We start from the raw sequence: 17,873 nt of genomic DNA, 5'->3' as shown, positions 1-17,873 counted from the left end.
TCACTGTAATTCTTTTATAGATTTCAATAGACTGTGCTAATTTGGATGCGCTTTGAAAATGACTTATCACTGTAATTCTTTTATAGATTTCAATAGACTGCTAATTTGGATGCGCTTTGAAAATGACTTATCACTGTTATTCTTTTATAGATTTCAATACTGACATTTAAGTTGATCCTTATCTTTTCCAGCAACCAATCAGTGGTTTGTACCGCCAGTGAAAGGTGATGTACCACCAGGATGTGCTGCATATGGGTTTGTCGTGGATGGCACACGAATTCTGGTATTTGGTGGGATGGTTGAATATGGCAAATACAGGTTTGTATTATGATTTTAACTTTCTGTAAATTATTCTTTGGAACCAAATGCTTTGATTAAATACTTTGATGCAATGTAGTAAGAAATATTTTAAGGGGGTTTAGTTGGCAGATCAAAAAGAAAATAGGTTAATACTATACAATCTTCAGTAAGCCAGTATGATAAAGCAATTTGATTAGTGTATCAAATGTTCTTCAGCAATATGCTTTCCTAAGATTATAATGTAGGGTAATTTAGAAGTCATTAGCAGTTTTAAGGGAAATTAATGTCCTGGGTACAAGAACCCCAGTTTTTATGTTAATGCCCGAGAAATTGAAATAAATAGGAATTAGGTAAATGCTTCAATAAATTTTTTGGACTAAAATGTAACTGATATTTTCAGCAATGAGTTGTATGAGCTTCAAGCTTCCAGATGGGAATGGAAAAGGGTGAAACCTCGACCTCCTCGCAATGGTCCGCCACCCTGTCCAAGATTGGGCCATTCATTCACCATCATCGGCAATAAAGTTTATCTTTTTGGTGGTCTAGCAAATGACAGTGAAGACCCCAAAAATAATATTCCAAAGTAAGTAAGTTATGGCACCTTGTAAAATATATACTGTACAGTTTTTAAGAATTTGCATTTTTATGGTTAGGAGTGATTTGTATGGTGTATGTAGAAAAGAGGAAGATGAGTGGAAGTGGGTGAACTACACTTGGTATGAGGGAGAAAGCTTGAAAAGATGAAGAGCGGCAGCCCCAAGGGAATGTGCTGAAGTTGATAAAAAAACAACCTAAAAAAAAAGTGTTAAAAACCAAGGATAATGCAGTGGCGTGTAGAAAGGCTGCATATATATTACATAAAGAAAACCATATTCCATCAAGCATTATTGCATGTGTGCATGCAATAGAATATCTTGGCAAGAAGGAATGGTTATTATTGTTCTCCCAAACCCATATTGCACTCTAGGCTAGTACTGCACACACCTTGGCAAGTTCTTAGGAGAATGTTTGTTACTGTTGGGTATTCAGTTTCTCCCATTAGGTGGAACCACCTTCAGTGATAAGGAATCATACAATTGTTAAGGTTTTCCACCATTGTAGCTTCTCTGCTGGAGCAGATTTGGAATCCCTTATGTGTACCACCTAATGCATCTATGACTGTGCCTTACTTTTGAGGTAGTTCCTTAACCTTTTGACTAACTAGTCTTCCCAAAGGCAGCAGTGGACTGCACTTGAGCAAGGGAGGCTTACAGGTTTTATACCCTTCCCAAAGGTTGACCCTCAATTACATTTCTTGCCCTTGTCTCACTGTATTAGATGTTTTTTTATGAGACGACCGATGATTACTGTGGGTTGTGATGAGGATCAATAGTTTTCAAGATAACCTTAAGGTTGAAAACATATTTATAAAAGAACTGTAATTTAGGATTGAATATTATTTCTAAGTTGTGTAATATAAAGATACAGAAATTAATGTTCAAAACCTCTCTATGTTAAGCTTTCCATTTTTCGTATGCATATATACGGCCAGGATTGCAAATCCATATGGTTGAAGTGTCTTTCTAAGTAGTAACCCTCAATTTATGAGATAAGTAACAAAGTCTGTATATATATATAGTACAGTAAAACAGTCAAGAGATCCCACAGCTAACTGTAATACCATATATTTCTTAGCTTAGATTAGACTGGATTTGACTTCTATCATTCAATTTAAGAAATTTACCAACAAAGTGTCCAGTCTAAAAAGGCATCCAAGTAAAATCCAATGCAGAAGTGAAGTTCATAATTTCTGAAGAGTAATAAGTTGAAAGATTTTACTGTACATTATTTGCTCATCACTTGATGATTCCTGTTTGCTGGATTCCAGTTAATTGCAAAACTCAAAATGGTATGAAAGCTTTTGTTAAGATAAAATTTAAGTCTTCCTGCCCTGATAATTAATATGGCTTTTGAATTGTATTCATGACTACTGTTTATGCATTCAACGTTACTTTACGTGTTGTAATAATAAAAAATGAAATATTCAATTTCCAACTCAGGTACCTGAATGACCTGTATACTTTGGAGCTGCGGCCCAATTCCAGTGTTATGTCATGGGACATCCCCGACACTTATGGTGTTCCTCCTCCACCTAGAGAATCGCACACGGGGGTTGCGTACATGAGTAAAGATAAGCCTAAACTTGTTATATATGGAGGAATGAGTGGTACAAGATTGGGAGACCTTTGGATACTTGATATCAGTAAGTAGATTCTTTCTCTTGTTCTTACTGAAGAATCGATGAACTGTGTGGTATAGTTTAGTGTTTTCTGGCAATGATGATATATAAGTTTGTGTCCATAGTAACTAAGACACCAGTGAATTATGTGAAATATATAGATGATATCAAGATTATAAGTGATAAAACGTGTAAGGGTATACTGTATATGAATATTTTGTATATTCTTTATGGAATTCTCAATTCTGATACAAACTTTAAATTCTATAATTTCTACTCATACTAGTGTCAGAAATAGTTTTTTCACCATATGTTATTTTGTCCGAAATATTACACTATTTAAGTGAACATATTAACAGAATACTGAACCCAGCTATCTCTGTGAGAGATTTTTTCTACTTGCTAAATTTTGAACTTGGTGCTGAATGTCAAATGAATGAAGTGTTGTCATTAGTGATGTTCATTCTTATAAAATTCAACATATTTACATACTTTGAGTAGAGATTATTTTTGAAGGAAAATGTATTAGGAGAGCAAATTAGGAAGAGAGAGAAATGACGAACCATGCTTTTCTAGGTAGGCAGCTCTTGGAAAACAGAGCATTTATGTTACTCATGGGGATAATCTGGACTGTAAAGAGTAATTAAAAAGATAGTACCATGAAAAAAAAGTAGCTTTCAGCCAGGATGACATGGATAAGACAAGCATGATTGCTGCCGAATAAAAATATTCCATTACTAGAAGAAACAGACACCTAATACATTTATAAGGGCTGCACCACAGCAGAAACATAAAATGAATTTAAGGTTTTAAAAAGATTTGAGAATGCTATAATAAGATTTGTGTCCAGTGTGTGGTGGGAAGATCATGTTACGAATGAGGAAGTGGCACGGAAGGTGGAGAACTGTTGGCCAAAGAAGGGAAGCTGAGGTATCTATGGAGAAATGTTAAAGTGGATCCTTACAACTTAAAACAATTCAGGCTGAAATTCTAGAGAGGCAAGAACTCATTTTATATTTAACTTCACAGAGAAAGTTGATTTAAAGCTTTAATGATGATAACTTGTCCTTGATAAGATGGATAATCTTCCATACTTTCAAGATCAGTATTGTTCTGTTCAAGTTTAGTAAACTTTCGTGAAGATGTATTAATGTTTTATAGTGAAGCGAATTGCAAAATAAAATTAAATGTGGATTTGGTATTTTAAAAGAGAAACTCTATGTAATGAGGGAAAGATTGTACTAGGAAATTGAAGTTATTCAATGTCTCACTATTTTTGTTCATGATTAATGTTTGAATATTGTCTTGCCTCTATAACTTGAGACACCACAGGTTTTGAAGTTATGTCCAGAAATTATGTTGATATTTGAAGTCAAGTTATGTCCAGAAATTATGTTGATATTTGAAGTCAATTGGTGTGCAAAGTATTAGAAACTGCTTTAAAGATGAAACTGAATTTTTTTTTTCAAGTCAATTGGTATACATAGTACTAGAAACTGCTTTAAAGATGAAACTGTGAAACAATTTTTCAAGTCAATTGGTATGCAAAGTATTAGAAACTATGTAAAAGATAAAACAGCGAAACCTGCATCTCATAAACTTAAAAGTAAACTAAACTTTGCTCTTATGGGCATTGCTTAGGGGGGGTGTAAAAGCATCACTGTAACACTATCAAGAATTAATTAATTATTCTTTTCAGATACAATGACGTGGGAGCGGCCTACAGTTAGTGGTGCACATCCCCTTCCACGATCTTTACACTCTGCCACTTTGTTAGGCAACAAAATGTTTGTGTTTGGGGGATGGGTCCCTCTTGTTTTAGAAGAACTAAAGGGACCAAACAATGAAAAGTCTGAATGGAAATGCACCAATACTCTGGCTTGTCTTAATTTAGGTAAGGTTAATTTCAAAACACTAACTGTTGGTTGACTAATTACTACGTTAGCACTGAAGGTTATTGATGATGCATTTGTAGAGTAATTTACATAAAACACTCGTTTTTACTGTTCATGAAGATGAAACTTATTAATTTAATTATGCATTAACCTGGAGGTATTACCCATTACCTAATAATTTTGTATGCAAATTTTTAATATATTACTTAATTTATCCAGTGTGCCAGGGGTTAAATTATATACTTCACAGTGGTTTAGTTATTATTAACAACCCAGTATATATAGAATTTGTTCTGACATGAATACAAACCCTTTTCATTTTAATACGAGTAAACAACAAGCTTCTCTGACCCCCGGCTTAGGTAAAGAAAAACATCCTGTGGGGCAGGAGGCTAGAGGGGTTAGGAGAGATGCCGTGGCCTCAAACAGTCAAGCCACTCCCATGACCTGAGCTGACCTTTGTGTGTTTTTCCCAACTGTGGTTTTTCTTTGTGTGTATTTTCATGTGTTTTGTTGTCTGCAGGTTTGTGATGGAAGAACCATCTGGGATGAGGAAGTGCCATGACTGTGATGAACAGTAGTGTGGGATTTTTATGAGGTAACACAAGGTTGAACCCCATTCGACTTGTGCCCCATGCAAGGGCCAGCAGTGTTTCCAGGCTACTGATGATTCAGTAGGTAGATCTATAGGCTCCACCAAACACGCCATGCTTAGCCCATAAGGATGGTGAGGCTGGCAATCACTTGGCAGGGACATTAACAATAGGCTATCACAACCCTGATCATATGTAGGACATTGTCCTACTTGCTAGGGTAATATCACAGCATTTTGTATGCTATTGGTCATGTTGAGGGTTGGAAGGAGGTCTTTTTCGTTTGTTCCGCAGTTAATTTTGGAAACGCAGAATCCATCGATTTAGGATCCCAGGTCCAAGACCTCCATCTCCTCTCTTGAAGATGCAACTTGTAACTGAGACTACCTGCTTTTTTGAACTGCGAGAGCACTTGGACACTACCTCAGCAGAACACGGCATTTCAGACCTGAGCATCCGTCTTGCCTTAAGTTCTCGGAGGGTAAAGTACTGATCTCGAGGATTTTTCCATATAGGCTTAGTAAAACCATCAGGCGCTCCTACTCCACAGATGATGCGCAAGTAAGCATGCCTTTAATTACGTGGGCTCACGAACTCAGAAGTATTGGGTCTACCTTAGCCTTCAGGAAGAATCTGTCCTTGGCACAGCTCAATAACGGAGTCTGGAAATGCAAGATGACCTTCACTGCCCACTACCTTTATGAATATACTCACAGGTCTTTGGTTACAGTTTCCTCAGGATTGGCGGTAGCCACCCAACAGTTGTTGGAGCGAACCCAGGTCCCTCACAGGAAAAGTAGCATCCTGTCTCAGATAACGGCTATGGAATAAATCTTGAGAGGAAAAGTAAGAATGACTGGCAATGCTTCCTATCTTCTTACCCTCTCTCAAGGTACAGCAGTCGTATCTTTATGTTGCTGGACCCGATGCTAGATGCAGGTAAACTATGCTCCAGAGTAACTTTAAGAATATGAATTTTGTTTGAAGTATTTCCCCCATCCTCCGAGGAAAGCGAATGATGAACCTGTTGTATACATATTCATAATGCCTATACACTGGACAGCATATTTTGTAGAAGTTAGGGGCTGACAGGAGTCATAATTTTCATTCCTCTTTAGGACCAGAGTTCATTGACATTCTCCTGGGTCATTTAACCAAACCAGTTTTGGTCATAGGAACTTTCTCCTCCTAAGGATAAGTCTCCTCTTAAGTGGTAAAGACACTTGTGACCTAGTGGGGTTTCCCTGACCATAGACCTGTTTTCAGCCATCCTAAACCACAAACCTCCCAGTCTATTGCTTACCAGTCCTGGACCCAGAGGGGTTCATCAAGGACATGTTTCAGCACCCCTGATGAGAAGAGTCCTTAACTGGGTCCTAGTCACACCAAACCTCTGGTTAACCCTAGTGGCACCAAGGTAACCCCCATATGGAGTGATATCCAGAACTAATCTCTCCTTGTGGAAGAGCCTCAAGAGTTACCCGAGGCCAGACCTCGTGGATCAACCCCATGTGCGATAATGCTACAACGTAGTGTTACCCGTCTCTTCACAGGTGAAGGCTATCTAGTTCCTCCTCAGAAAGAAAGTGTTTTTGAGGAGAGCTCCATGAAAGATGTTGTAATATCTAGAAACACTCCCTCAATAGCAGTTTTGAGGAGAGCTTCATGAAAGATGTTGTAATATCTAGGAACACTCCCCCAATAGCAGTCTACCAAGCTAAATAGGCAGTCTTCTGTGCTTGATGTTGGGGAATGACCTCTAGATGCCCTGATCTTTCTCAGAATAGACAAACAGCTGTCAGTGCCAGCAGTAAAGGGCTATAGGGCAGTACTAGGCCAAGTCTTCCAACTCAAGGGCCTTGACCAAGGCCCTTAAAGGAGATCTCCATGCTCATTAGAAGTTTGAGCAGTCACATTCACCCAGACAGGTACATCTGGAATGGAATGGCTGGAACATCCTGGGATTCCTAAGAGACCCTGTTCGAACTTCTTCCGGAAGCTTCAGACAGGGGCCTATTTCTCTAAGCAATTTCTCTTCTGACACTGGCATTGGCCAAGAGAGTCGGTGAGGTCCACCATATTTTGTACCAGGTCTCACACTCTTGAGTGATGGAGAGAGATGACATTCAAGTTTGTGCCAGGAATTGCAGCAGCGTCAGAACTCGACAGTTATAGTTTTTCTCTATCTCCTTCCTATGGACAATATCTGATGGGCCAGAAGATTATGTATGTCCACTCAGGACCATTAGGAATACCTGAAACGGGCAGCAACCTACAGAGCGACCATTCAGAACCTATTTGTGGACACAGGGAGGGTAAAGATCTGTAGGGAGACCATCTCTTTATGGCTACGGGAAATGATCAGGTGGGTGTATGCAAGTAGGTGTTGGCAGCTGGGAGTATAGAAGACACAATTGATTTTCATGACCCACCACCTTTGGGCGGTTACACACAGGTCCCTGGACACCCTCTCCTTGGAGCTGGTTGTAACTGCGCCAAACAAGTGATCTACGTCCTCAGCCAAATTGCATCTGAATCCAGACAGTGTGAAACTGTAAATGGCTAGTACATGACTTTCTTCCTTACTTTCCCTCCAATCAATGACACACGTCCATCTCCAAAGCAAGGAGAAGCATACCAGGTGAAACAGAGAAATATTGATGTATGGTACATGAAACTGTGTCCTTTCTTCGCAAAGAGTGATGGGTTTAGACTGGACAAACCCGGTTACTTTGATTTTGCTTGGAAGGCTGACGCCTTTAAAAAACCCAAGGGTTCCCCCTGTCAGTGGTAGCTGTCTCCCTCCTTTAGGACCAAGAATAGATGCGTAGAGAGTGGGCTAGGAATAAAGGTGTCACATGGTTAGCTCGGGTAGGGTTTTACTTTTCCTAACTGGGAGTCTCATATTTAACGGACGAGGGTTTGTATTTGCGTCTGAACAAATCACAAATTTTAGGTAATTTGTATTTTTCCTAACTACATACCTTAGTCCTTTAAAGGTTTAATTTCCACCTCAAAACCCCACAAATCCTGTAGCTCTGGGATCAGAATAGGGAATCAGCCCTTGTGGGAGAATAGGGTACCCCCCATTTTTCCTATGCTCCTCCCATACTCACAAAGGATGAATTTATTTGCCCAGCCTGGTCAGCGATGTTGTTGTTTTTTAAGTGTTTAAAGGACAAATGTTTGTATGACTAGGAAAAATAAAAACTATTGAAATTTTGTGATTATCTCAAATTTGGTTCATAGAAAGGACTCATACTAGATTCATGATAATTACTGTTAATATGAAATTCATATTAATCTTGCTAATGACATTTTGAGTGTATGTTTGTTTTCATCTCAGAATTAATTACTGTTACTATGAAATTCTAGTTAATCTTGCAAATGACATTTTGAGTATATGTTGTTTGTTTTTATCTTGGAATTAATTACTGTTGATATGAAATTCTACTTAATCTTGCAAATGACATTTTGAGTATATGTTTGTTTTTATCTCTTGAATTAATTATATTGATATGAAATTCTGGTTAATCATGCAAATAGCATTTTGAGTTTGTTGTTAGTTTTTATCATGGAATTTAATGTAATGGTAATATGAGGATTCTAGAGTTTTTTCTTTTGTGCTGTTTTTCAGAAAATATGGCTTGGGAGAATGCAATGATGGAGAAATTTGAAGATCAAATGCCTCGTGCCAGGGCTGGTCATTGTTCTGTTGGAATTCATTCCCGTCTATTTGTTTGGTCAGGAAGAGATGGGTATAGAAAAGCTTGGAACAACCAGGTTCGTCCCTCGAATTTTGTTTATTAAGTATGTATGCTATTGAGAATGGTTCCATGATAACCTGATTTCATGAAAATATCTTTTGTTTTAGCACCAAAGCATTGCTTTAGCATCTTAATTTTTGGCTATGACTGCAATTTCTCTTGTGGTAACAATCCGAACAACATATTTGTCTTTTAGATAAATTGAGGGTACACTCTGGCACACATTCCTTTGTTTCCTTATTTCCTTTATTCTCTGGGCTATTTTCCCTGTTGGGGTCTATAGACATAAGCTTTTCCCCGTAGGGTTGTAGCTTAGCTATACCTGTAGTCCATTTCTTTTAGCGAGTCATATTTGCACCAACTCGCGGGGTGCCCTTTTAGCTCGGAAAAGTTTCCTGATCGCTGATTGGTTGGACAAGATAATTCTAACCAATCAGCGACCAGGAAACTTTTCCGAGCTAAAAGGGCACCGTTGCGAGTCGGTGCAAATATGACACTCTAAAGGACTATAGTAATATTAATAATAATAATGATATAAGATGACCATTCATTTGTTTTCTCCAATACTTTAATATTAAATATAAGCATGTTACTGATCATTAGGTGGTGTTACTTCCCTAATTGTGCAACTGTATTTGGGGTTTAGAAAATTACCTTCATAGTTGTGGATCCCTTTTAGGAGCTGCATGGCTTTAATTCTTGCAAATACTTTAAAATTTGAGAGCTGCATATTTGAAGCATAGGAATAAAACTAGTATTTACTGAGGGAGCTTAATGTAGGCTTTTGAAATTATATACATAATCTTGTGTAGTTTTATACAAGTTTCTATTATAGTTCTTAAGTATGCCATGTCCCCCAACAAATTAGGCAATGATTGACCTCCAGTCTTCTTTTTATTTGGTTTTGCCTTAATCCTATTTCAGGCTCTATTCCTGCCAGTTAACTTTCCCCGTTGTCTCCCTTATCAGTTTTGAAATGAAAACTAAAGTTTTACCAAGTTTTTTCATTGAAGAAATAATTCATGGTTATATAACCTATGGATACTTGATCACCCTAGATGATTTATTCCTTAAAAGAACAAGGTACATACTACATAGCTCCTAATTCCTATTAATAATAGTCTATACATAATTACTGTTCCTAGATAGTTATTGATGCTGGTATTTTTTTAATGTGACACTTTATTACATTGATGAGCTTTATACTGAATGTGTGTACAAGTTCAATGAACACCAGTGAATTGATTAAACTTCATAATATTAGTGTTTTCTCTTTCAATTTGACTTGTTTTGCTGAAAATAGGAGTATAGTTTTTTCATCTGTACAAAATTCTTAATGCTAAATCTTTTAAAAAATTCTAAATTTTGTGCAGTTCAGAATATATTTTCATTCGTTGTAAGAATAGATTAGCTATTTACTTTGATCTGCAGTACTATTTTAGCCTCGTAATTGTTGAATCGAAGTGTCCCAAAGTGGCCAGGCTGCTGTAAAATGAATGAGGAATACAAGCATGCCAGTAGCTTGAAATAACAATTGGTCAATAAACCTTTTCCCGAGTCTACTAGCTAGAACACAATGTTTTCACTTTGTTCTTATGGATATGTTATTTGTAGAACTTACCTACCTTGAGAGGAATTTTACTACATTATATTGAAATAGGGTTATTTGTGCTTTGATTATAAAGTAGTACAGGTTCACCATCAAGTTATAGTTTTCAGAAGACCTGCTTCTGAAATAAATCTAAAAATTCCGCTCGCATAGTAGGACACATCATGTCCAAGAATCTTGGCAAGGATGAACCTGCCATCCTCACCTCGAGCCTCAAACAGATACAGCAATTTATAGTCAGGCACCACCTTTAAACCGTGAATAATTATGGGAACCTCATTTTTTAACAAAATAATTGAAGTTTATCAAGGTTAAACTTTCTTTTATACCACTGTAAGATTATATTATTGCCTTTTCTACAGCTTTCTTGGCTTAGTCAAAACTCTGTACAAACTTGATTAATACAAAAATGTCTTAAGTTTTATATTTTATCATGGTGTTTTTAATTCACTTAACTTAATTCACATTTGATACTGTCTAATTTAGGTTTCTATCAGTGCCATATGATTAAGAGGTGCAGGATATGTATAATGATGTGTATTATTTGCCAGTTGAGGTGTTACAAAATTATTTTGCATTAATCTTACAAGGCTCTGGAACCAAATGTCCTGGACTGTCGATGGTGGAACTGTATAACTATACTGCAGAGTTTCAATATTAGTCTAGTCCTAGTATTATCTTACATATTTTTTCTTGAATAAAAATTGAAAAATAATCAGCACAGTTAACCCTTTTACCCCCAGCCTATTTGGAAATTTCCAACCCAGGGGGTTATTTTTTTCCTAGCACATTTTGCAGTATATATTTTTTAAATTGCTCTAAAAGCCTTAATTTTTGTCATAGAGAGGTCAGGTTGGTCTCATTCTCTTGGAAAATGCCTGAATTTTCTCAAAAAAATTATCAAAAATATGAAAAAAAAATTTTATAGCATTTTTTTGCAAGGACGTACCGGTACGTCCATGGGGGTAAAGGGATGGCTTTTGTGAAACGTACCAGTATGTCCTTTGGGGGTAAAAGGGTTAAAATCGTTCAGCAAGAAAGGAAGAAATGCATAATATGAGACAAGTGACATTGCTAATTGTATTTAGGGACCGTCTTCGATGTTATGTTTTTAGCTTTACTTTCTATTATAATCAGAATATTGCATCAAGGAGAAAAAATTATGTTGAACCGGAGGTTTAATGTTAAAAGAAAAAGTAAGGTGTCTGAATAATTTTTTTTTTTTTTCTGGAATTCCTCTTAGCTTTCTTGGCAATAAGCAGTATGAAAGATTTACTCTTAATGGTCAGAATGTATATAGGCTTTAAATATGTAGTATTGCTGTATTCATTTACTGAACATTGAACTTAAAGATAGTTCAGGATAAAGAAGCACTGTACAATATTGCATGTTTTTCAATGCTATTTTTTCAATCCCATTTTCAGGTATGTTGCAAAGATTTATGGTACCTAGAGACCAGTGTTCCTGGCTCACCTGGTAGAGTACAACTTGTAAGGGCATCAACTACTACATTGGAAGTTTGTTGGGGATCTACGCCTACGGCAGATGCATACCTTCTTCAGGTACTCTTGTTATTTTTATGTGATTAAAAGTATTGAATTTTGTCAGTTGAAGTCTAGATTATTAAAGGTATTAAGCATAGGCAATTTTTTACATATTTGCCTTGCACCTTATGTCAGTTTTGTCTAGGCAAAGGTTGATCTTGTAATGTTTTATTATTTTATCTTGCATAACAATGTTCATGAGTTTGCATATATCTGTCCTTCTATACCTTACCCTCAAGTCAGCTATATGATATTGTATTATGGTTTAAGACTTGGTTGAGTTTAATTTGATGAGTACTGTTTTTCCTCAAGTTTTTAAACTTTTTCCTCAATCAGATCCAAAAGTATGATATACCTACACCTGTAACAACTGTGGCAACACCAACAACTCCAACCAGCTCACCAGCTACTCCTAGTATACCTGCGTCTCCGGCCAACAAACCCATAACTCTCACCCAGACCGTTTTGAGACCAAGCACTCCTGGTGCCATCACTTCCATGACACCAACTTCTCCACAAACCGTAAGAGGTAAGATAGCACTTTTCTTTTGTAAATATTTTGAAGATGTTTGGATGTCATTGTGCTAAATGGTCCAGTATATTAACAGGCACATTATTATTATTGTTATCACTAACTACGCTACCCTAGTTGGGAAAGCAGGCTACTATAAGCCCAAGGGCTCCAACATGGAAAATACTACCCCAGTCAAGAAAGGAAATAAGGAAACATAGAAGAGTATCCCTGAGTGTACCCTCAAGCAAAAGAACTCTAACCCAAGGTAGTGTAAGACATGGTACAGTGACTATGGCACTACCCAAGGCAAGAGAACAATGTTTTGATTTTGGAGTGTCCTTCTCCTAAAAGAGCTGCTTACCCCTCATTCTCCGCTTCTTTTATTAACTCTGGGTTAGCTTGTATAAAGCAGCTCCCATAGCCCACTTTCCCAGAGTGCTTTTTAACTTTCATTGCTTCAGTAAACAGCAAAAGTTTACAGAACACATCCTCGATGGACAGCATCATATACTCTTATCATGAGTCTTTGTAATGCCAATTTAATCATTTGTCTAAATACTCTGTTAAATGGCATTTCAAGATCCACATATGTAGTATAATCTCTTCCTCATTGCAAGGCTCTTTTTCCTGTAGCTCCCTCATTATCACGACTGATGCTTTGAAGTCAAATTAACAATTATCTATTAAAAATATTCTTATGGTAATGTTTGTGGCTGGAAGTCAAATTAACAATTATCTATTTAAAAAATATTCTTAGCCTTTTCTTTATATTTATAAAATTCTCAAGATGTCTTAGTCCTCAGTAATTTCCATATTACAGTGTATCCAATTGGCACATTACTGCTCTTAATACTTCCCTTATTAATTCACCACCATTTTGAGGTCTGCTATGGAGCAGTGAGTTACCCACAAACACAGCAGTGACTTGGTAAGGGCAGGGAGTGTTCTTGAGTGGGTATCTCTGTTACCTAACACCTGGGAATAGGAAATTTTGACTGTTAAGATATACTCGTGGACTGTTGTTGCTTGTGTTGAGAGAGATAAGTCTGGTGAACCTGGAATCATTTGAGACATAAATGTAGACAAATATGATTAAAAAAAGGGTTTGTATGGAAAACTTTTTAAAAACAGTATCTTCTAGATAGGGGATAATAAAAGATTGATTTTTATATCATTAGAAATTTTATTGCAAACATTAGATATAATTTGTTATTTTACATGTGTAATATGAATTAGGTTTATATATAACCATTTTAATTTCTGCAATATTTTACTTCAGCAGCTGGAGGGAATATTGTCAGAGTGCGAACACCTGGGGCTGGTCAAATTAAAGTGATTGGGGCAAGTGGACAAACTACACAAATTCTTAGGGCTGGTCTCCCAGCTACAACTGCCGCCACCACTCCGGGAGGGATGTCAGGCATTGCTGCTTTGGCGGCAGCAGCAGCTGCTACCCAGAAGATTACAACCAATACTGGATCAGCGACATCCCCTACCTCAGTCAAAGTAGTGCAACCCAATACCCTAGTGACATCACAGGGGGTTAAGGTTGCTACAAGTCTTGCAGGACAAACTGTCAGATTAGTTTCACCTTCTTGTCAGGTAAGAAATTTTGATTTTTTTTTTTTTTTTTTTTTTCAGTTTTTAACAATTACAGTACTGTAGTTTGTTCCTACACAGATACAAAGCTCTTTTATTTTGTGTAAGCTCTGGCACACTCTTTTATGACTATATAGAAGAATTCTTGTGGGCATAACAAAATTGTATGGTTGCGCCATGTACCCACTAGCGCTCCGGTGAGATGATGCTATCGTATGCGCTGCCACTTAACTCTTGGGTATAACGACGAATGGTTACTGTTGCTGACCTCTCTCCAGTGCTTTTTGTGAACTTAACTCTTGGGTACCACAACGAATGGTCATCTGTTACTGGCCTCTCTCCTGTGCTTTTTGTGAAACTTTTCCTCTATTCTCAGAATGAGTATTAAACCTGGGTATATGCGAACCTGCAGCGGTCCTGAAGGTCATACTTGCAGCACCTTCGTGTACTGTAAAAATCAATCCCCATCCCTTGTGTGCTATGTCTTGGGGAAAGAGATGTGATGTGGATTCCCCTTGTGATGTTTGCAGGAAATGGTCGTCTTCCCAATGGGAGAAGTTGCAGGAAGAAGAAAACTAAACGGGATCGTTCCCCACCAACAGCTTCTCTTTTGAAAGGAGGAAAGTAACTGAAGCATTCTTTTTCAGCCCTAAACTTGTGTTTAACGAAGGATGATGGCCAATCCTTTGTTCATAAGTTTATTGATGAGGTGTCTCCTGCCATTCTTAGTGAGGCCGAAAATGCCGCGAGTGATCACAACTCTCTAACTATTTTACAAACTGAGGATAAAGCCTCGGTAGAAGTGCCTTTGATATCTCCTGAGTTTGAGAACTTTACTTGTTCTGCAATGAGTGTTTTAGGTTATGAGCAGTTGCTTATGGCAGATGTTGGGGACCAAGGAGATTACTCGCTGGTTTCATCTTTACAGGTGAGAAAAATGTTCTAACAGCATACACCGAAATGCATACCTTGTCATTTTGCAAGTGTAAACATGTCTCTCCTCATATGCCTCTCATCACTTTGTAGGATTCTTATTATCCACCTTTGAGTGCTTCTCATACACAAGCTCTCCTGCAACTCTCAAGAGGGAAGTAGTGAATGGAATAAGTTTCTCCTAGAAAATCAGGAACCCTTTTGGGTACTCCACAGGGTTCTGCAGGGTCAGCTTCTCCGAAGAGTGCAGTAGTGTTTCACCGTTCTCCTAATAAATTTTCTAGACAAAAGGATCAACTGTTTGTGTCTTATCGCCCTAGTGCCAGTGCTAACTTTGCAGTGTGTCCGTAGTCCCGCAAACAACCCGTGTCCTAGCGAGCATGCACCAGCTGAATGCAATGCCACTATTACGCATTCTCCAGTTGGCATGCCAACTGTACACGCTACCATCATTGTCGTCCTCCTGAACACTCATCCGCCAGTCAACGTATACCTAATAACAAACCTGTTTCTTCTCTACTATCTCCCTTGGAGGATGGCAACTGCTCATCTGTGATACATGGATCAAAACCTCCAAGTTATGGGGAAGAATCTAAAGTGTTAGACATTAGACCTTGTCCTCCATCTAATGAAAGAAAATGAAGTATGGAGCATTATCCTCCTTTTCCCAAGTGGTTTCTCCTGCTTCAGAGTATCGTATGTCACGAGGATATAAATGTCAGAGAACTAGTTCCCCTGCAACAGCTTATGCACTGCATAGGCATAGAACAGATATGCAAGTGGAAAGCTTAGAAAGAAGTGATGTGCATAAAAAAGATTACTGGTTGCAGAAACAAAGTGTTCGACACTTATCTGTTGAGAAGGGGATAAAATTCTATCTTCCTCCGCTGTCTTATTATGAGCCAGTGTCACCGGAAAGAAAATTTAATTATGAATATTCTAGATCTCCCTCGCTCTATTTATATGTCAAAGTTCAACAAGAACGCAAAGACATTCCCAAAAAGAACAGAAGTGCAAGGTTCATTCCTAAACAAGAACCTACTCAATCAGTGTACAGGCCTAAACATACGTCTCCAGCAGAACTCTCTGAGGACTCTTACTCCCTGGGAGGTTCCAGTCTCAGGGCCAAGGAGAAGGATCAAATTGTATAAATATAATGGGTCTTATTCACCATATTGACGGCCTAGGTGAAACCTCTCGCGCTCTTGTGGTTGCGAGACATGCCTTATTGACGGTTTCTTTCCAGAACCATAGAGGGCCTGTCATACGTTTGACATTCCCCTATCTAACCAAGCTAAGGATACTTTAGCTTTGTTGAATGAACAGATTTCAGTAGCATAGAACTCCTTGAGATTAAGTAGGTCATCAAGACTACCTCCGTTTCTCCCATCAGCACAAGTTTTACGTGCCTATAGGAACACACCCTAACCTTTTACCTATTGACCCAGATGTTGCTGCCCTTACACCAGGTACCTCCTATGAGTAGTTTATTCATCAAACGGCTGCCTTCTTTGCTTCTGAGTTGCAGAATCTAGAAGCTGCAGCTATGTCAGCCTTCCTCCTATTCTCGAATAGGAACTACTTGGAAATGAAAGTGTCATACCTACCATTACTCCATTTCCTGGATACTGTCCAAAGTCAGTAGTGTTAATGAATGACAACATGACTGTAGTGATATATACATCAACAAGCAAGGAAGCTCTCTCACCAACTTTGCCAATTGGTGGTAGGGATGCAACATGTGGATCAGGTGAACATCGTTCAACTCTCAACCTGTTTCATTCTTGGGGAAAATGGTTATGATAGCAGACAATCTGAGTTGACTGGGGATGATAGATGGTTGAGAATAGTCTTTGAATCCTAAAGTGGTGAGGGGTCTCCTGCCTTTGTTTAGCATACACCTGAAGCACAAACTAGCATTGTATTGTTCTCCAGTCCCGGACCCAGCAAAGGTAATGGAGGAAGCCTTTCAACACCCCAGGGATGAGATGGATGTCTAAGCCTTTACTCTTTTCTGCATAATCCATCAGGCTTTGAACCAAAAAAACTGCATTACAAAATTTAATATCAACGCAAGTAGTGCCAAAGTGGCCTCAAGTGGAGTGGTATCCAGGTCTTTTAAGATTTGCTCATAGAAGCTCCAAGAGAGCTTACAACCTGGTCCAACCTTCTTTGACAACCTCACATGAAAAATTTCAATGAAGCAGGTTATTGCCTGTCTCTGGCATTGACGTTGTTAGTTCTTTTTGCATGTTTCATGAGATTTTTCATAGATCTGACCATCCTTTGCATTCAGATCTTCCCAAACTGCACCATCCAGTAATAGGCGTTCAGTTAATTCAAAGTGTTTCCTTATCATTCATAATATTCTAGAAGTTTTATTCCACCTGTGATCAGTTTGTGGAATGATTTTCCTGATCTGGCAGTTGAATATGTGGAACTTCTGAAGTTCAAACTCGTTGCAAATGTTTTTTTGTTGAACAGGTTAGCAGAAGTCTCATAGTTTATGTATGTTTGATATAATTTAATGTTAATGATCTTGAGATTGTTACATTCTGCTTTTCCAGCTCGGGTTGTAGCTTGGCTAGCTATAATAATAGTAATAATATGGTAATAGACCAATATATGATAAGTTACTGGGACAGAAAGGAAAATGATGCCATAGAACTGTCAATTCTATTAACTCTTTTACCCCCAATGGACGTACTGGTACGTTTCACAAAACTCATCCCTTTACCCCCATGGACATACTGGTACGTCCTTGCAAAAATCTGCTATTTACATTTTTTTTTTTGTTGCATATTTTTGATAACTTTATGAAAAACTTCAGGCATTTTCCAAAAGAATTAGACCAGCCTGACCTCTCTATGACGAAAATTAAAGCTGTTAGAGCAATTTGAA

General features: G+C 37.9%; 1 protein-coding gene across 5 annotated transcripts in view; it reads left to right on the top strand.

Annotated features, from left to right (window-relative positions):
- Hcf (Host cell factor) overlaps window positions 1-17,873 on the top strand; it is a 44,744-nt gene that overhangs the window by 10,032 nt on the left and 16,839 nt on the right. For 3 of the 5 annotated variants that reach the window (XM_068366357.1, XM_068366355.1, XM_068366359.1), the window contains exons 2-9: window positions 192-318; window positions 701-883; window positions 2,340-2,542; window positions 4,218-4,412; window positions 8,644-8,789; window positions 11,807-11,944; window positions 12,263-12,455; window positions 13,720-14,042. In XM_068366357.1, the coding sequence (XP_068222458.1) occupies window positions 192-318; window positions 701-883; window positions 2,340-2,542; window positions 4,218-4,412; window positions 8,644-8,789; window positions 11,807-11,944; window positions 12,263-12,455; window positions 13,720-14,042 (1,508 nt within the window). The remainder of the gene's footprint in view (window positions 1-191; window positions 319-700; window positions 884-2,339; window positions 2,543-4,217; window positions 4,413-8,643; window positions 8,790-11,806; window positions 11,945-12,262; window positions 12,456-13,719; window positions 14,043-17,873) is intronic. The other 2 variants (XM_068366358.1, XM_068366356.1) reach the window with 1 other exon arrangement.

The sequence above is a fragment of the Palaemon carinicauda genome, chromosome 44 (assembly GCF_036898095.1).
Source record: "Palaemon carinicauda isolate YSFRI2023 chromosome 44, ASM3689809v2, whole genome shotgun sequence".
Lineage (NCBI taxonomy): Eukaryota > Metazoa > Arthropoda > Malacostraca > Decapoda > Palaemonidae > Palaemon > Palaemon carinicauda.
Note: the sequence above shows the minus strand (reverse complement) of the source record. Positions and strands in the feature narration are given on the sequence as shown.